This window comes from Mesocricetus auratus, unplaced genomic scaffold, assembly GCF_017639785.1.
Source record: "Mesocricetus auratus isolate SY011 unplaced genomic scaffold, BCM_Maur_2.0 Super-Scaffold_100010, whole genome shotgun sequence".
Classification (NCBI taxonomy): Eukaryota; Metazoa; Chordata; class Mammalia; order Rodentia; family Cricetidae; genus Mesocricetus; species Mesocricetus auratus.
In genome coordinates this window covers 79,648,669-79,668,652 of record NW_024429194.1, presented here as the reverse complement: position 1 = coordinate 79,668,652, position 19,984 = coordinate 79,648,669, and the positions used below count along the sequence as shown (strand labels likewise).

At 57.9% G+C, this 19,984-nt stretch overlaps 1 protein-coding gene and 1 long non-coding RNA gene across 4 annotated transcripts in view; one reads left to right on the top strand and one right to left on the bottom strand.

The window, feature by feature from the left end:
• Wnt7b (Wnt family member 7B) overlaps nucleotides 1-18,228 on the bottom strand; it is a 43,799-nt gene extending 25,571 nt beyond the window's left edge. Inside the window, exon 1 of one of the 3 annotated variants that reach the window (XM_005067058.4) lies at nucleotides 17,910-18,228. In XM_005067058.4, the coding sequence (XP_005067115.1) occupies nucleotides 17,910-17,980 (71 nt within the window). In that variant the 5' untranslated portion in view covers nucleotides 17,981-18,228. Of the gene's footprint in view, nucleotides 1-9,870; nucleotides 10,895-13,869; nucleotides 15,737-17,909 lie in introns of those variants that run through there. The other 2 variants (XM_040754030.1, XM_040754031.1) reach the window with 2 other exon arrangements.
• LOC121142919 lies at nucleotides 9,444-10,318 on the top strand. Its single transcript, XR_005880081.1, has 2 exons — nucleotides 9,444-9,566; nucleotides 9,667-10,318. It is a non-coding gene; the product is annotated as an uncharacterized LOC121142919 (long non-coding RNA).
• Nucleotides 18,229-19,984: the final 1,756 nt, after the last annotated feature.

Below are 19,984 nucleotides of genomic sequence, written 5' to 3'. Positions count from 1 at the left end.
TGGCTGCACACTCTCGCCAGTGTGTGGATCACAAACTATCAGGAGCGTAGCCCACGTGACCACGTACCGTCACAATCTGAAGATGACATCAAGCTTGTTTTTCTATGCACTGATCAGGAATCCCACTGGCAGTACTCAACACTACCCTCTGAGGCCAGCCTCTGTGGGGTCTCCCTACACGCCAACCCTGCAAGGACTCTGCTTGGCAGGGGTGGGGGCGAGTGCTTAGAGAGGCTGGGCAGCTTGGGAGGCCTCCAGTCCCACTCAGAGCCAGCACTCCATTTCCAGAGCTCACGGGGGGGGGGGGGCTGAACTATACACTAGGAAACCATGAAGACTTGGTAAACCCAGGGAGAGACCTGGGAGTGGGGTGGGGATCAGACCTCCTTCCAAAGGTTCTATTTATTATTTATTTAGTGTGTGTGTCTGTGTGTTGTGTGTGTGTGTGATTGTGTGTCTGTGTGTGTGTATAGAACACGTGTGGAAATCAGAGGGACAGCTTGTGAAAGTCATTTCTCCCCTTCCACCATGTGGGTCCTGTGTTGTCCATCCTTTTTTTTTTTTTTTTTTTTTTTTTTTGGCCAGGGTCTCAACTTGTAACCCAAGCCAACCCTGAACTCACTATATAATCCTGCCTCAGCCCCTTTAATTGGGGTTCTAGGAGAAAGCCACCCTATCGGGCTAGACCTGTTTGGAGTTTGTTCTCAAAGCCCAATCTGAGCCACCTCCTTGCTGAAAAGCCTTTATTCATTCATTCATTCATTCATTCATTCATTCATTCGGGCTTATGGTGTACAGATCTGGTTGTAGTTCTCCATACCCTAACCCCTGGCACTGACTGATCAGATCCCAAGATCCTAGAACAAGCTAGACCTTGGCAGATCCAAGCCTTTTGGGACAGGGGGTAGGCTACAGGCAGAGCCCATGAGTGGGAAACATGGTTAAAATTCTAAAAACTAAGCAATCAGTGCCAGCAGGAGGCTAGTGGCATGTGGGGCCTTGCCGAGGCTGTTGGCAGTGGGGTGAGAGCATGGCTGGCACCTTAGCAGGCCACCCTGCAGGTGGGCCCCGGCTCTCATCCCACATTGGGAAAACCCTCTTCCCAGCCAGCAGCTGCCTGCTCAGGTGTCCAAGTGGCCAGACCAGGGAGCCCTGTGTGCAGAGAAGCCTGGCTGGCAGCGGTGTGTGCCTTTGTGGTTGACTTTTTCCAAGGAAAAATTCTGTTCTGAACTTGTCCCTCAAACTGTTCAGGGGCCTTAGGACATGGGCAAAGGGCCAGGAACAGTGGGCCACACTGTGAGCCTCCAAACCTTCCTCACCTCTGGACTGGATCAGGCTCCTAGCAAGATAAAGGTCAGCAGAGGCCAGAGGGACATGAGTCTTGGGATGCCCAGCTCTGAGTTTAGGCACTGTGACAGTGGGGCTGCCCTGGACAAGAGAACCTTTCTACCTACCAGAAGCTTACGGGGCTGGGACTGCCTTCATGACAAGGGGCTGAAGAGGGAGCAAAGGGCCCAGGAGAACAGCTCAGCCTTGCTAATACTGCCCAGAGGCAGATAGCTGGCTACCTACACCCAGCCCTCTAATGCAGTGGCTAAGGCCACAGATTCGGGTACTGGTAAGTTCCGTGGGAACCCTGAACACGCCTCTTCATGACTGAGCAGGGAAGGTGCGGACACATTCCCTAACTTCTCTGTGCTTCAGTTTCTTCATCAGTAAAGGGAATGTGAGAGCATCCTGGACACATGACAGAGTTGATGATGAGAAGGTTCACTGTGACATATACGCACTCACACCGCAGCTAGCATGTGGTGACACTTCACGTGGGGGGCGGGCAACTTTATTCTCCAGGCCTGAGGCTGAAGTCACTCTAGTCCTTCACTCCTGGCCCCACCAGAACTTCTAGGATCATCAGGGCACTATGCCTACAGGGGGACCCTGAACCGGTGAGTGCCCACTCTAGTCTCTATGCCCACCCGAGGGGCCATCCTCAGGATCTTCCTCCCTCCAGCCCGGCCAGTTCACTCACAGTCTAAGAACCAAGGGGAAATAGTATCAGTGACCACAGCCAGTACAGTGTCCAGCCACCAGCCATGCATAGGGAGCATAGCCCTTCTTCAGGCCAGGCCTCACTCTGGGGTGTCCTCCAAGTAGCCCCCACTCCAACATCCTTGGAAAGCACCAGTCCACATTAAAGGGTAAAGAGTGCTCCCTAGGCCCAGGAATGAGGTCATCTTTTCCTTACTTGCTATGGAGAACACTCCTGCTTCCTTCAGGAAAGAGGCCCCCCAAAGCCTGCCCTTGGAGAAGATATAGGAATCTAACCTACATCCTTTATGCTGATAGAGTCTTAAAGTGCTTGAATAAGAGAAGACCTACTGTGTGCTAGATTGAGCTCAAGGTCCACTAAATGTCCCTATATGAAAACATCAAGGGTCAAGTGTGATACAAATTGATATTCTTTTCCCCCAGAGACCCACAGAGGCTCGGCTTCCCGGGCTGGCAGGCAGGCAATGAGCAGGAATGCTGCCCACCGCCTCATGCCTCAGTGGGTTAACAAATGAAGGATCTGTGAGGGGATGAAGGCCTCCAGTCAGGCATCTCAGACGCACTGACACACAGTCAGGACAGTTACCCAGCTGAGGAAAATGTGGGACACCCTCAGTGTAGCAGAGCAGGTGATGGCTATAGGAAAGTCATGGGACTCCCTCTCTTCATTCTGGGTGACAGGTCAGTGACAACCACGTCATTTGCTCGGCCTTGTCCCTTTTCACTTAAATGGCCAGAGAGAAATGGTGTCACTGCTAACTGCAGAGGTGACCAACGGGGCAGCCTCTCCCACCTAGAGGAAGCTTCTAGCCACCTTCAAAATCCACGGATGTGTCCTAAGGCGGCCACAGAAGCAGACGTCTCCACTCCAGCATTCCCTTTAAATCTCTACCACCACAAGAGCAAATAATAGCAAATACCCATAATAGCAGTGACCTCTGCAGGGCTCTTCTCACTGGCCTGAGCCCTTTCAACATGGGACCAGGCTGCCCCCAGGCTGCTGGGCTGGGACAAACACACAGGAGGGAAGTCATGGAATGCAAAGTCTAGCGCAGGATCCAAAGACTGCTTGGAACCACTTAGCCCATCCTGGCCTGAAGACTCACAGGGACCTGGGCACTCCTCTCTTAAGAAACCTCCCCAGGACAGACCCCCTTGGCCTTCTCGACCCACCACAGGTCCTGGCTTAGCCCGGGGCCCTGTCTGCACTGCACTTAGCCTGCCCCATCTCGGGACCTGCCCCAGCCCCCCCAGCCTCTCAAACAGCCTTCTTTACTCCCTCCTGCTTGCTCTGTTTTCAGATCTGCTCACCCACTGCAGACATACCTCCTCACAGGCATCATATCGCCCAGCCTCCTTGGAGTCCGGGGCCTCAGTGTGTGACCCTAAGTCCTGTCCAAAGGTCACCTGCAGCAGGCTCTGACCTTTGCCTGCTGCTGACTCCCGATGGCATGGATTCCCCATCACTGCCAGGTAACTGATTAGTCCTAAAATAACACTGGGTTTGAAACACCCATTCCTCATGTTCTCCAGCCCCAGTCCCAACTCTGGAAGGTAGGGACAGGCTGGTCTAGCTTCCCTCCGGGCCCCCCAGACTTGGCCCAGCCAGCTGCCCAGCTGCCCAGCAACTCCAGCCCACGCTCCTGGCCCAGGGCGCTTTGTAATTCTTCCTTCTTGGGCATCCTCCGGCAAAATATTTGAAGAATGTTCTAATTATCTATGATCGGCCAGGAAGGCGGGCCTGGGTCCACTCATCCAGGAAGTAACTCAGCAATCCCCTGGAGGGTGGAGCTGAGCTCTTCCTCGGGTGGGCAGGTGTGTCCAGGGCTTTTCCGGGTAGTGAGGGGCCCAAGGGCTCTTCCCAGGCTCTGGAGCACAGAGGGGTACTCAGGGGTTTGGTTGAAAGACACGGCTAGAAGACCCTCAATGTTCTTGCCAGGTAAATGGGGATAGAAATGTCTCCCCAGTGTAGACTGGCCTGAGCCCCCCATCAGAGACCACACACACACACACACACACACACACACACACACACACACACACACACACACTAGCTACACTCTGAATTAGATGAGGCTGACCAGAGAGAAATCACCCAGGCCAGAACTGAGCACAGCAGGTCCCCTTGGCAGCCGGTCTTTAGGGCAGAGCTGGTCAGAGAGGAACACAGTCGGTGCAAGGCCCCTGTCTTCAGGCTACCTGTCCTCCCTCTGTCTTTTTTCCTTTGCTGCTAACTCCAGCTCAGAAACATGGGCAGAGCATGTGACTCTGGAGTTGTGTTCTGTCTCGCCCCATCTCCTCTCTTGCGGGGTCTCATGTAGCCCAGGCTAATCTCAAAACCACTAAGTAGCCAAGGATGACAATGAACTTCTGAAGCCACGTACTTCTCAAAAGGAAGTACTTGCACCCAGGTGAGGCCCGGAATGGAGTGTCAGAGGGCAGGTCCAGCCTGGCCATCCAACTGGACTGTTAGCCCTGACACAGAACCTGCCCCCAGAGACGCAGAGCCGAAAGAGCCACCCACCCAGTTCAGTTCCCTACCTGTTCTACCCATCTCCGGGGGGCTCCTCATGGTGGACCTTGAAGCCTAAACTTACAGAGGGGAAAACAGACTGAGAGAAACCTGGAGGGCCTGGAGGTAGCCAGGGACTGTAAAGGGCTGAGCGCAGGCACCTCTCGGGCTCTGCTTGGGAATTCAGCCACCATAAAGCACCTCCCTGACCTGCCCGGGCCTCAGTTTCCCATTTGAATATCAAGGGGTTGAGGTGAAAGTCAGGGTACCTGAGGCTAGATCCTAAAGAGGGCCTCTGCGGCTGTGGGGACTAGGTCTCAGTTCTGCTCAGACTCTGACCCTTTCTGACCAACCCGGACCTCAGTCTGCCCATCTGTCAGGAGAGAGAACCACCTGCCCATGATGAGCTCTCCGACAGGCAGCCCCTCCCCTCCAGGATGGGTCCCACTTGCCCCGTCTTTCCAGGCCACTGCTCCCCTCAGAAGCTCCTGGTGTTCCCAGGCAAGAGAAGAGAGATTCTGCTAGAGGCTTTCCCACCCTTCCACATAGCTGGCATTCCATCCAGGCATCCTGGGACCCCACCCTGGAGGGAAAGAAGGCAGTCTGGGAGAAAGCAGCGGTGAGCAGGAGGCCTGGGTAGGTTGGAGCTGCCGGAGATGAGAACGCCACAGGCGCAGAGTGGCACAGAGGCATGGGCAAAGGGGCCAAGGGGGCTGATGGGCTCACTGAGTCCGCACGGCAACCGTTGCAATTCCACTGACCTCCAGCTTCAGAAAGTTCAGGACCTCTCCTGGCACACAAAGCCCACCATAACACGCCAGGTCCTGGCCCTAATGGCCCAAATCTTTGCCCTCCAGCAGTCAAACAGGACTCCACACCCAGCTAGCTCCCTGCCTCCACTTCCAGGAAGGAAGTCTGCCTGACCCTGCTTCACTCTCACTGCAAGCCTAGCACAGGAGGTGAGGTGGCTTCCCTCTGCCCTTACCCCTGGCTTATCTCTTTGCTTCCCACAGTACAGATGGAGATCACCACATCCAGAGGTGCCAAGGCCCCCCAGACTGTGAGCCTGGCCCAAGTACAACTGAGGCTGATACCCTGTCAGGCCAGCATGGCACTTACCACACAACCTATGTGATATGGGGTGCCTTGAAGGCACCAACCTGAGACCTAGTGACAGATGGACAGGCGGCTGTAAAAGGTGGGAGGGACTTGGCAGGCTCCACTGGCCTATCGCCAGTTTGGGAGTCTAAACACTGGATGGCTGAGCCGGCACTTCCTGGGGGCACTCTGAGCATACTCTGAGATGTGAGTTTGGGGACCAAGTCCCCCCCCACCACACACACAGAGGATATCGAGGCAACATCTCTCTACAGACCTCAAGGCAGAGCTGACCTCTTACCCAGTATAAGATGAGAGATAAAGCCTAGAGAGGACTGGGCCTGCTGGCCACACAGCACCCAGGGCAGTGTGAGCCTTAGTCAGGGCCCAGACCCATCCCTGCTATCTGTGTCATCACAGTTGGGGACCTGTCTTAGTCAGAAGCCCCCCTGGGCAGTGCTTCCTGGTCCCTCACCTTATGGCTTTCTGATATGGAAAGCCCTGGGGAAGGAGACACTCAATCCTGGTGGCCAGCCTGGCTAGGAGTCCATTATTCCCATTTCCCAGATGAGGCTCGAAGAAGGGACATGTTCTGTCCAAGGCTTAAGGGCAGCTTGGCACAGTTAGAGCCAAGTGCTTGGCCTCTGCCTCTTTGACTCACTCCCCACTGCAAGTACGGCTACCCTGTTCCTTTCCATTACAGGAATCCCCACCTTGGAAGGCACACGGGAAGACAGGGCTCAGTTCTGGGCCTGTAGACCTGCCTGTATGCCCTGGCCCTGCACTGCTCTGTGAGGGGTCCGGTAGGAAACACTGACCGGCCTCTCAACCTATGCTGCTTCTCAGGCAGGGCTGGAGCACGAAAGGAGGACTTCCCTCAGGTGGAGTCATTGCCACATACTCTACTGTGAAGACGCCGGAAAAGCCACACAGAACCTCAGGCAGGGCCAGGACCCCCCCAGCCCCACCCAACTCCCGTACCACAGTCCCAAGGGAAGCTGTCCAGCCCTTTGGACCTCCTGTTGCAGAAGGACAGGGTGGAACTTCAAGCATTGTCTTTTGTCTTCCTGGCCATCTTGGGAGCTGTGTCCCTGGAGTCCCTTATGCCATGCATCTCTGTCCCAGAGCTCAGGCAAGATAAAGAGCATCTAGACGTGTCAGGCCCTGGGCTAATGCTGTCTCCACACCGCCTACCTGCCCAACCAACCCCAGGTTTTCTCACTTCAGTCTTAGACCATGGTGCATCTCAGCCCATCCCATGGTCCCAAGTTCAGAAGGTCACTCTGGGAGGGTGGCATGCTTAACCTGGTGTTCCACCCTGTGGCAGGGCCACCAAAGGGAATGCCAGGCTGCTTGGTCCACAGGAAGGCCGTACACTAATACTCTGGCCCATGGGGGCATATATGGTGGCTTAAATTCATCCCTCCCCGTGGGCCAACCTGATCTATAGGGACACAGCATGTCCCAGGAAAGGAGAGTGGGGTGGGGTGAAGTCACCCCTGGAAAACCTGAGTCCCCTCCCAGAAGTGTTCAGCCTCAGTCCAGCCCTCAGCCCCTGCTTCAACCTGTAACCCTCAGGCTGGTAGGGATGACTTCTGGGGCTTCTCGGGTCACCCTATTCTGGAAGCCTTTCCTGGGTCACCCCTACTGAAGGTGGTCAGGGGTCCCTTCTGTGGGAGCTGCAGGGCTGTGTGTGAACTTGGAGACGAATTGAGGCTGTGTGAAGAGTCGACCCAATGTAGAGGGACTAGCCAGAGGACCAGCTCTAGAGCCTCCCTCAGATGGGAAACCAAGGTCTAGAGAAGCCAGGAGTACCACAAATCCAGGCCCAGGCACATCCGTCCGTGAGTATATCATATCAAGCACACACTGAACCTATGCACAGGGCCCAGGCTGGCTTGCTGGACCCACTTTTCTTCCGGTTGAAAGCTGGCCTCAGAGCTGCTGGAGCAGAGCCAAGACAAGCCGGGCATCTCCATATCCTCCAGGGTTAAAGCAAAAGCTCATCCCCCAAGTTGCTGAGGAAGGCTTTGCTCAGGGCCCAGGAACTCCTGGTGCACAGATAACTGCAACAAACTGACCTAGTTGGGTTCTCAACCCTGATAAAATGTAACAAACGTTGATAGAGGCCAACAGTGTTGGTTAGATGCTAGAGGAAGCATGTACCTCAGAGTCATACAAACCTGGGTTCAAATCTAGCTGCAGACGCCCTGACCTGAGACACGCCTGGCCCTGACCGCCCCACCCTCACATTCCTATGCCAGAGGTGGCTTGGTTTAGCCCCGGTGCCAGCAGCCAGGGAGGAAAGAGACTCTAGAGCAGACTCTAGATAGGCTGGTCATGCCAGGCCCACAGGACAGGTCCTTCTGGAAACGTGAACCCTGGGGCCTATGTCCCCAGTCTGGAGTCAACAAGACAGCTGGTTCATTCTCAGTCTATAGTCTTTCATTTGAGACAGGCCTCAATATGAAAGAAACCCAGGCTAGCTTCAAACTCATGATCCTCCTGCCTCAGCCTTGAGTGCTAGGATAAGAGGTGTGCAAACCCAAAGGGGCTTTTAAAATCTGTTTTACACCCAATGGCCTGCTCTGCTACTGGGAGCAATCTGGAACCCCATCTGTCCTCTTCCTTCCAGGGACCTGGCCGTGTGTAGCAGCTTCGCCCGGGCTTGGTGGCAGACTTCTGAGCACCAAGAGGGGTCAGGCAGCACAATGACAGAGGGTTCTGGAAGGTGATGAGGCCCTTAAATATCAACTGATGGGACTCCCGGGGATCCTGGCTTTCCCTGCACCCATGTGCTCCGTGCACTCCCTGGTGATCACCGTTGTGCCCAGCTCTGCTCCAGCCCTCGGAAGGCTTCGAAACCCATAGCTGTAGTACCAGCTAGTTTTTATATCAACTTGATACAGGCTAGGGTCATCCAAGAAAAGGGAATCTTTCTTGAGAAATGCTTCCATAAGACTGGCCTGTAGGCAAGTCTGTGAGGTATTATCTTGACTAAGGATTATAAGGGAGGGCCTATCCCACAGGGAGCGCTCTTAGGTACCGTAAGAAAGCAGGCTGAGCAAGCAGCGAGAAGCAAGCCAGTGAGCAGCTCTCCTCCATGGCCTCTGCTTCAGGTCCTGAGTACAGTCCTTGCCTTGGCTTCCCTCAATACACTGAGCTAGTATATGCAAGCCAAATCAACCCTTTCCTCCCCAAGCTGCTTTTGGTTACGGTGTTTGTCACAGCCATATAAAGCCTAAGAGAGCTGCCGTGACCAAGCAGAGGCCATGGCACTTGGACATCTTCTACTCCCGGCCTCGGCCATGGTTGCAGCATCTCCGCACTGGTACAGTGGCTGTAGTCACACACCTAACTGCGTACACTGTGTGCCCAGAGCACCAGATTCCCTGGTCTAGCAGAGTCCTTCTTCAGAATCCCTGGTGTCATGCCTACATCTACTCGGATGCCTCCAGGACCAGGAAGCTCACTGCCCCCTAGAGAGCAGTAACGCTGGCTCAAGCCTGGGGATCCATATGCAAGGGCAAGGTGATCCTGGATGGGTAAGGGGCTGGGGGAGGGGCAGACTGAGCTAGAAGACAAGGAAAGAGAGGGAGCCCCCGAGTGCACCTGTACCCACCCCCACCCTTCGGCCAGCCTGAGGGGAGGCCCCTAGCCCCACACCAAGGAGAGAGGACAAACGGCCGTTTTGTCCTTGGCCAGCGGGCGGCCTGTACTACACAATGACCCTTTCATCAGGCTGAGGGAGCCCTGGGCCGGGGTTTCATCTGACAAGGGAGGGCGCCAGCCTCTTGTCCCCTTGGGAGGGGAGCTGAGCCCTATCCCAGCTGGACTCAGGACCATGTAAAATGGAGGCCTCCAGGGAGTCTGCTGACGCTGTTTCATCTGCCTGGGAGATGGAGAGGTTAGTGGGCTGGCTACGGGCTGCGCAGAGGGGTCCTGTGCCGGACACTTCCCCCTGACCCCTCTGCAGCCTGGGTACAAAATACTAGTTTCCTTTGCAGCCTTCCCGCCACTACCGTAATCAGAAGACTGGCTCAAACCCCAGCAGGGCATCCATGCCCACCAGGACACCTGAAGCAATAGAACCCTGGTTCATGTGCCCGTCCAGGCCAGACTGAGGCTTGGAGACTCTGCAGGAGAGCTGGAGGACCAACAGGCAGAAGCAGGAAGCATCATTTCTAGACCTCGCCCTCCGGGGTACTCACCTGTCTCATTGCACTAGTGACAGCTGGCTGGGCCACCTCTCCCCTCTGGGATGGATCGCCGCAGGGAGAGCCATGTGGGGTGCTGGAGTCAGGAGGGCGTGAGGATGACTTGGAGTCTGGGTGACCTTATCTCTCAGGACTCCAGTACTCTGTCTGCCTCTCCATCTCCATGGGGACCCTGGGTGGATGTGTCTCTGACAGCCAATTTTTCTCATTCAGGAGTCTCTGCTGTGATCTTACCTAGTTTGGCCCAAACTCCTTTCCATCCTTAAAAAAAATCCTGTTTAGATCCACCCACAGGAAGCCCCCTAAGACATCCTGAGAGTACACCATTGCCTTCTGAGTGACAGCTCCCTTTACACTCCCCTCTGTGTCACTAGCGCCCAACCCCACGCTACCCAGAGCCACCTGTCTCCTGAACTATGCCTAACATCAGGATCTGAACTGAGAGCACTGGCCCTGAATCTTCTCTGGGTGCTCCAGGCTGCCCTGAGGTTTCATGCCCCATAGAGTCTCCCTGAGCAGAGGTGTTACCTAGGGTCAGCATACAGCCAGGCAGGAAGAGGTGGAGTGAGGATGAGACCCCAGATTTGGCATGCCTCGTGGTCTCCACAACTCCAAGGAAACCAGGTTAGAAAGGGCCCCACCCTCCGGCTTCCCCCACAGCCAAAGACCAAAGAGGCAAAGCCCTTTGCACACACAGGGCCTGGAAGAAGTCCACCCCAGACTGTACCCCGTTCCTCTCTCAGCTGGTGAGTCGTACAATACCACAGTGGGTTTGGGGTAGTTTTCTGTGGTTACAGGGGCTCCAGCTGGAAGGTTTCCTGGGATTTAAGCTGTCCCCGGGTGTTCCAGCTCTAACCCTGTTGTGCCAACAGTCTAAGAGCTGTCGCATGCTTTCAAACCCAGAGGCAGCTGGGCCTGACCTGAGACGTCTTTCCCCTGAGACTGGTGAGGAGACCTAGGCCCAGACAGACACCACCCTCCAGGTGACTTGTCCACATTGAAGTCTTGTGACCCACACTGCCCCCCTGGACTATGATGCCACAGGAGCAGCCTGATTCAGCGCCCATCTCACCAAGGGTCATGCCCACAGGGCTTTTAGGACTGTGGTCAGCACCACCGGCAAAGCCACAACAGGAGCCAGGAAGAGGCCTGACTGGGCCTGGGGAGGACAGTGGTGAGCATCCTCTGCACCCCCAAGCCAGGTGGTCGGTGAGTAACCACCCTGTCACCCATGACTCACTCAGCTCCACAGAGCAGGCGGTTACCATGACAGGCTATACCGGAAGACATGGCGGGGGGGGGGGGGCGGTTCATCACAGCCAACTACCACATCTAGGACAAGAACGGAAGGGACCTGCCCTTACAGTAGCCCAGGCTGGTTCTGGCTCCAGGCTTGGGTCAGACCCTCACACCAGCTGACCCAACACTCCAAACCCTGCTTGTGGCCTCGGTTCCCATTTGCCTTCCCTTGGTCCCTTGCAGCGTTCCCCCCCCCCCCCTTGGCCCCCACTCTACAACATGGGTAGAGGCAGCCGGGGCTGCTCTCCTAGCTGGGTCACACTTGGAGTCTGATAGGGGCCCAGGGCCCTTCCAGGCCAGCACACCCGTCCAACGCGATCAGCAGCAGGGGCCCAGGCATGTGTCTGGGATTCACTGTGTTCAGATGATAGCCCAGCATGCGGAGCCGGGAGAACAGCCCAGTTGAAAGGGGCAGGATCAACTGTTGGCTAGTGTCTGTGGTCCCAGCAATGGGATGCCTTCTGGAAAGTTCTCTGGAACAGAACACAGCCTCCACTCAGGGCCCCTCCTCGCTGTGGCATCCTCTGGGACATTCCTGCAGTGCTAGGACGGGGGTGTCTCACACTGACCCCTGCCACCTTCCACATCGGCCATCCAAACCATCGCCTGGTCTCACCAAGTTCCGCAACCAGGGAGCCTGACCCAGGGCAGGCTAGCACACCAGGCTTTCATTCCAACTGTAGAGTCCATTCCCTCCCAGGCACCTCATGCAGCCAACCCTGAGGAAGGCGAGGAAGGCCCAGCACTAAAATCATTAGCCCCCCCTCTCCTAGGAACAGGGCTTATGAAGGGCCAAAAGGCTCTTCCTCCTCACCCCTCAGGGCTAAACATCAGGCAAGACCAGTGATGTAGAAGGGATCTGCTGTGTCTTACCACCCCCCCCACCTGCCCCGGCTACCACCACTCATATTGGCTCCAACCTTGGCCTGGACACACTTGAAAAGCTGCTCCCTTGAAAGACTTTGAGCCCCCAGAGCTGGCTGTGTAGTCAGGGACAAACCTATGTAGGTACAGACCCTGGAGGTCATCATAAAGCTGGAGTGGTCCCTCCAGGAGGAAACTGGGGACCTCGGAGGTACACTGGCTACCATCTGCCCTGCAATTGTTATGGGGGCAAATCAACCTTACCAGCCTCTTCTCCCAGGGCTCCTGGCCTCTGCTCCGGACACCTCCCCCAAACCTCAGCTGCTGGTGTCCCCAAACGATTTCTCACACAGAGTAACTGCAGGCTCTTCAGCAAGGCTTAAAACTGGGGTGGCCAGGATCTGGGGACAGGGAGGCCTCAGAAGCCCCAGTACCAGGAGCCCTTGGAGTGCTTGGCTGATCCATTTCAATGAAGGACAGCAGAAAAGCAGGATTCTCTTGGCCAGGTCCCCACTGATCAGGCGGTGCCCATGGGCCCTGCGCCCTGCCCCGGGAGGCCTGCTACTCCCCACCCCAGGCGATGCCTCCGCAGCCAGGGCTGCCCGCCGGGCCTGGAGCGCTCCCTCTGCCCGGACCTTGTAATTATGTTCCACAGCCGGGGAAACCGCCGGCCTCGCAGCATCTGGCTGCGGTTGCGAACTTTTGTTTCAAGATGCGCGACTATTTATAGAAGGAAAACTGGTAGGATAGTAATTTCCTAGGAGCTGGAGAAGAAATTGGCTGCGTCTTTATTAAAAGGGGTGGGGGCGGGGCAATTTATCAGGACTGTGGCCGCGGGGCGGGGAGGGGATGGTGCAGAGAGCGGGAAGGCGGCTGCCTCTGGCCGCGTTAGGCGACCCCGGACGTGGCCCGCGTGTTAAGGAGGGGGCGGGGGAGGGGAAGAGAGGGAGAGGGAGAGGGAGCGCTGGTTCTGAGGTTTAATCAGTAGCATCCAGCTTCAATTCTCCCAAACGGCGGTTCCATAAATCAAACTTCTTTTTAAATCGGAGGCCAGAGCATATGCGTCCCATTAGGAATCGGGCGAAGCCACCGCTGTGCGGACGCGCCCCCTCGGCTCGAAGGGCCGCCTTGGGCCCATAGCTTCCCGTAGCATGGTGGGCGCCCTACCCCTCTCCCGTGCGCCCTGCTCTGTGCACTCCCTAGGCCTTGATACCTGGGTGCTCTGCGACCTAAGAGCACATAGGGCGCGTCAAGCAGGACAGGGTTCAAGGCCTCCAGGAGTGTCAGGATGGCGCAAATGACCAGAGACTTCGGGCAGGGGGGGGCACGACAACCTGGGCACGCTATCTGGTGGGGCGCAGCGTGCACGTGTCTGCCAGTGAGGGTGCTGGGAAGCAAATGTATGCGTGTGAATCTCCTTAGAGCGGCACGGCCGTGCGTGCTGCGTGGGTTAATATGGCCTAGGGAGAAGATCTCTCACTGATCCAGGATCCTGCTGGGACGCGGAGGAAATCGTAGCTCTGACAGGCTAGCTCCGGTCCCTGTGCTCGGTGCACACACCCGAATCTGAAAGGGCAGTTGAACTGCTCTCGGGCCACCTTTTTTCTGACCCTAAGCTAAAATTTCTCATTGCCACAGCTGCCCCCCAGGTGTTCTATCTCGGTGGCTTAGACCAGCAAAGTGATCCAAGGGCCCCCAGCTTCTGTACACGCAGGATACCCAGAGCCCCACCCCGGGACCCTCTTGCCACCTCCCCTGCCCTCCCTCCTACAGCAGTAGTGGCTAAGGGCTCCCCTCCCGCCCACTCCACCCGCCACACGCGGCACTCACAGGTAGCTGCCGCTGGACAGAAGGAGAAAGATCTGCGGGCAATAGACGGAGACCAGCGCGCTGCGCGGCGACAGGAGGAGCATGATGGGCCGGCGCGCCTGGCTGGGCTGTACAGGCCCCACCCGCAGGGCTCCTGTGCCAACCGAGGCGGGGGTCTCTGCGACCCTTCCTGATGCAGGGCAGTAGCGCTGGGCGCTAGGGGCCAGGTCTCGGGAGCCCGGGGACATTGGTCGCCCGTGTCTCGACGCCGGGACCGTGCATCGTGCTGTATCTGGGGCAGCAGCAGGCGCTGGGGCTGAAGTTCAGGGCGCCGGCCCGGCGGGGGACAGTGGGCGCGCCTTAGCGGCTCTCTGGTCCTCTGTCTGTCTGTCGGTGCGAACAGGCTCTGTCGCTCACTCTGGCTCAAGTCTCTAAGTCTCCCGAAGCGCGCAGCTGCCATTGGACAGGCCGCCCCTACATCCGCCTCCTCCGCGGGCGGGTTTTTTTTTTAAGGGGAGGTTGACCAGAGTGTGCAGCGGGTGCCGCCCCCAGGGTTTGCCCAAGTTGCCTTGGCCAGTATACCCTCGCCACAACCTTTGGCTAGAAACACCGCTATTGAGAGCGCATCTCCGGGAGGCACTGCACAGAGGCGTGCGCGCCTCTTAGGGGCTGTGCTCAGCAACGTGTGCTCATGTGTGCATGCATGTGCTTGCATGTTCCTGCCGGTGCATGGGCGGTCTAGGAGCCCGCAGGTGTGTGTACACAGATGCCCGGTGTGTGTTGTCCCTCTGCCTGCCTGCAGCCTGGCTAGGGATGGCTGGGTGCGGGTCCCTCTCAATGCACCTGGGCCAGCCCTGTGCATTCTGGTTCAGGTCTGGTGCCTAAACCTCCTCCTCCATGCACCTCTTTGGATAGGAAGGCAGGGGAAGGTCCCCAGTTGCTGCTATCATCATATGGGGCCCTCATGTCTATCACCTTTTGCTCTTCGAGGAGTTGGTTGGGGTGGGTGAGGAGAGACCCTTCTAAAGAACTCTCCCTTTCCTAGTAAATATTTTTCAGAGCCTACAAACAGATTTTTGGGTCCCATCCCCTATTTCTGCTGAGCCTGACTTATTGGAATGTACTTATATAGAGATGAATGTCAGCTAGGGGAAGTCTCAGATCGAGGGGACAGCAGGGAGTCAGGGGGCTGTATGTTGTACAGTCACGGTCCTAAAGAGAGGATGGTTGGCTCCTGGGCTTGGCAAGGAGATTCTTGGGCATCCAGGAAGCAGGAACCTTCTTGACTTCAGACCTCCCTGTCCTTTTTTATCACGTGCTTCTCCTGCCCACAGCAGCATGAACAAGCCTAGGGAGGGCTGCTCCTGGCATCTCAGTGACCTTGGCTGCTCCCTAGCCCACCTGGGCCTCCCCCAGAACAGCAGCTCCATCCATAGGGACCTTAGGTCGGGCACTGATTCCCCAATGCCATTGTGCTTGGAACGAGCTGAGAATCCAAGGCACTTTCGTTCTGGGATTTTGAGGGTTGGATTCTGACTCCTGCTAGTATAGGAGGTATGTGGGATGAATGCACTCGGCAGGATTTTTGGAGGCCCCATTGCACATTCAGAAAGGTGCAGGAGAGGCAGGCTGGGGGGGATCTGAGATCACAAAAGACCCTCTCCCTGGAATAAACTATCTGGAGGAGTCCCCGGTGGGTGCCACATGATTCCACCATCATTTCTTAAGGTCAGGGCAAAAGCCATCAGAAATAATGCCCCAGCAGCCCCCCAAGAGCGTCTACCATCACTCTACTACTCTCAGATGAGGGTGAGAGACTGCTCTAGGGTAAGAGTTCATCGAGACATCTGCCAGAAGTGGTGTGAGATGCCTGCTCCAAAGAGATCTCAACCCACTAGGCTTCCACACCACCTATCCCTTTAGGGTCACATGTGGGCGCAGCTGTCTTTCCTGCCCACCTAATGGAGGACACGGACACACATACATACACACACACACACACACACACACAGAGAGAGAGAGAGAGAGAGAGAGAGAGAGAGAGAGAGAGAGAGAGAGAGAGAGAGGGAGATATTACAAAGCGGTCCAAGCCCCCACGTTGCAGGTACCAATGTGAGTCTCTGCCTTTCCTGGTGGTCATGCCACGAAGACTTGGAATCTTTTTTTAATCTGGAGGGGGGGCAGTTTCTGGAGGGAAAAGAGTTCCCCTCTTGGGCTCATGGGCAGAGCAGGAACCATGCAGGGGAAAGTTTGCTCAGTCCCAGAAGGTAGTGGTCATGGACACTAAGAGCCCAAGCTGGGCTGGACAGAGAAACCTTTTAGGGTCTCACTTACCCATTCTCTCCTCAACACTGACGGCCATGCTGTTCAGAACAGCCAGAGCCAAAATCCTACTTCCAGAAGCTGAAGGAAGAGGTACAGAGATGAAACCCAGGAACCACTCCAGGGGGAACCCCAGCCACGGTAACCCAGGTCCTTCTTCTGACATCCTTTTCCATTCGCTGGGTAGGAGGCTTTTTCAGAGGCCTCTTGTTGAAGAGCTGGTGCTAAGGAAAGCTGGCCAGCGGTGGAGGTGGAAGCCAGAGCCGGTGGAGTCAAGCACCTAACTCAAAGGCCTCGGCGCCAGAGCCAGGTAGCTGGGACCAGCCTGGAGCCTTGTCCCGAAGGGATCCCTTCGCAGGCCCAGCAGGATCATTGAAGGCTGCTGAGAGTACGGGAAGCCGCGGCCTGCCCACCCCGCCCCCACCCCCAGCAGGCTCAGAGCCGGCACCCCTCACCTTCATAAACAAACACCCAGGGACACAGCCTACCCACACAAACCTACAATAAACACAACCACCAGCAGCCGCGGACACTCCCGCCCAGGACTGCAGGAATAAGGCTAGTAAGGGACTTCCAACCCTGCCTCTAAGGCCACCGGCCCTGGTCCCTGCCCCTCTCTGGGCCTCAATTTCTTCACCTGTAAGATGGCGGAGGTGCAAGGGCTGGGAGAGGTGCTGATCTTCAGCTACTGTTTCTACCTGTCGCCTGGAAAGCCAGTCTCCCAGGTACCGGAACCCGCCCCTCCTACAGGTCTGGTCACTGGCCTTCCCCGGGCCAAGATGAGGCTGGCCTCCGAGGCCGGGTGGCGCATAGTAGGAGCACGGGGCGCGGCGGGGCGCAGATGCCCGCAGGTGCTCGGGGTGAGGGTGGGGGTCTGGGCCGGACCGCCAAGAGTGGCTGACACCCGCGAGGTGCACTGCGCTCCGTTCGGTCACACTGCCCCTCCACCCCCAATCCGGGGAGGCCGAGACAGATTCCGTCTAAAGGAGATCGCGGCTCAACAGGTAAGGACTCGGCTAGGTTCAGGAATGTGGAAATACGACTCGGAGCAGCTACGGCGGCGAGCAGCGAGCGCGGCCCGCCTGGAGCCCGCCCGCCCGGCCGCGCCAGGGGGAGCGCGGCGAGAGGGGGCCGGGCACAGGGCCCCAGGCGGGCGGGGGCGCGGGCCCCGGACGGAGCCCGAGACTGCTGCACCAGCCCCGCGGCCCATCCTGAGCCAGCCGGACGAGTTGTCAAGGTAATTTCAACATGTCCGGGTGATGGATAGAGACGCAGGCCCGCGGCGGGTGCGGGGCCTGCGCGCTCGCGGCGGTGCACGCTCCGATCTCCCCCGCCCGGGATGCCCCCCGGCCCCCGGCCCGGCGCGCCCTCCGAGCGGCGAGCGCTCGGCCCGGGCTCCGCGCCCAGCGCAGCCCGGGGGAGGGAAGGCGCGTCCCACCCCCGGGGCCTGGAGCCCAAACAGGTGAAAGTACGCGCCCGGCACGCTCGCCGCTACCCGCGAGCCCCGCTGCGGCCGTCCGCGGGCCGCGCTGTTCCTGCAGCGTCCTGGGCTCCGCGCCCCTCGGGAGCACTCCTGGCTCCAGGGGCTCGGATGAGTCTGCGAGGCTGAGGCGAGGACCGGACACACCGGCCACTCGGAGAATCGCCCTTCCCCCCAACTCGGGTCCCCAGGTCCGCTGGAGGAGGCTCTCAAGGCTGCCGGCTCCCCTTCTGCCGCCCCCGCCCACAGGAATACTCACCCGAGCTTCACGTAGAGGACGCCAAAGCAGAGAAACACGTAAAAGATCCACTTTCGAAAGTTTCTGTGCATGATCCAGGGAGGGGGGCTGCGCCATAGACAGCTGCGGCCGGAGGGGACGCGCTGGCGGGCAGGGGCCAGGGGGCTGCGAGAGGACCACGCTCAGCCGGCGCTTCGACTCGGGCGGCGGGCGACGCGCGGGCACTCGGCACGCGTTGCCACCATGGTGAGCCCAGGGCGCCGCAGCCGCCCCGTGCGCCCGGGGGAGTGACCCGGGTCGGGAACCGCGATCTCGGAGCCCAGCGAAGTGACCGTGGGGCTCTGCGAGCGCAGGACGGGACCGGGCGCAGCGGGCGGGTGGGTGGGCGGGCGCTGCCTCCACTGGGCTCAGCCGCCTGGGGCCGTGCGCGCCTCGCGGTGCGCCGCGGCGGCCAATGTGTCCGCACTTGTCCGCCTCCCCAGGTGACTCGCGGCCCCGGCAAGCGAGCTGCGAGCAGGCGAGCGCGCCCCAGGTAGAAGGATCCGCCTCCCGCCCGCCCTCCTCGCTCACAGCGCGCTCTCTCGCGCGCGCTCCCTGGCTCTCCCCTCCCTTTTCTCCTCCCTCCCCCGTGACATACGAACGCATCTAACCCCGCGCCCCCCCTCCCCAGGCCAGCTCCCTTCCGATCGCCCTCCCAGGACTGCGTGGGAAGGGGGGAGGGAAGAGGAGGGTGCGGCCCCGAAGAGACACCTGCGCTCCTCCGAACCAGTGAGGGTGGGGGTAGGGGCGAGGGCTAAGAAACTACTCATGCAGGGCCTGGTGGTCACTTGGTTTCCAGTTTCTAGTCGAAGAGGGAGAGACCACCCACCACCATCTCCTTTCTAAGTGCAGACATCATCTCCCTAGACATTACCCACACCGGGGCTTCCAGGGCCACACCCCCCCAGATCAGGCATCGCTGCCTGCCCGGCAAACTCCAGTGAAAGATCATTCCAACGCAGGCACTGCAGAGCGCAAGCAGAGCATGGGACTTAAAGACTGGTAGGCACACTAACCTGTCCACCATGACAGAAGGCGTCCCCGGAGAGTCCCAGTCTCAGGACCCACTCTGCTGGGTTGTCTGATGCGGGCCTCGGATCTGGTTCATGTTGATCAGCCAGAGTGGGAAGTTAAGCTGGCCTCTGTGCCCGGCACATCCTGTTGGACTCTGGTTCGATTCTATCCTGTAGAAGTGGGTGCCAGGGACCCTGCCTACCAAAGCTAGATCTGTCCTAGCTCAGCGGACCAGCTAGTAACCAGATACCTGCTGGTGTGGCCCAAGCCCTGTCCAAGTGTCTTCAGCCTCAGACAGCATTAAATGGAGCCAGTATGACAAGGGAATAGACAAAAAGAGCTCTAAGTCTTTAAGGTCTGGCCGGTACCTAGTTGCCTGGTGTGGAAATAAGGAGTGCTATGAGGGGGTTCTGTCCTCAGGCTTACCTAGCCCAGCCTGGCCAGGAACCTCGAGCCCAGAAGCTTTCTTCCCTGTCCCTAAACCCCTTATAATCTCTCCAAATACTCTGAACTTTTGCCATGACCCAGGAGAGAGCCACTCCTGGGCCCCAGGTTCAGAGGCAGGCAGGTGCAGCTGTGCAGCATGTTTTGGGTTGAAAAACTCTGTAGAAAGCAGACTTTGGACCTCACAAGCAGGCAAACTGAGGCACAGACATCAAACAACAGTAAGAGTTTCACACCACTGTCTCTTGAAACCAAGAGCCCTGAACTTCGCACAACTTCGTGGTCAGGGAGCTGAGCTGGGCCGGATGGTGGGAGCGAGCAGAACAGTCCAGGAGCTTGGCAGGCGGATGCTGCCACCGCGTGGCGACAGGGAGCTATGCTTGCAGCTGGAACTGGACTTGGGATACTTTGAAGTTCCCCACCAAGTCTGGGGACCATTCCACGTCGCTGCCAACAGCCTCAGTCTTGGGATCGGTTAGCGAGACAAAAGATTTGTGTGGCTTTAGTGGGGGGCTGGAATAGCAAGAGTCATCCCCACGCGCCCTCTGCCTGGGGTTTGGGATTCCCACCCCACCTCCAGCACAATCAGATCCAGAGGC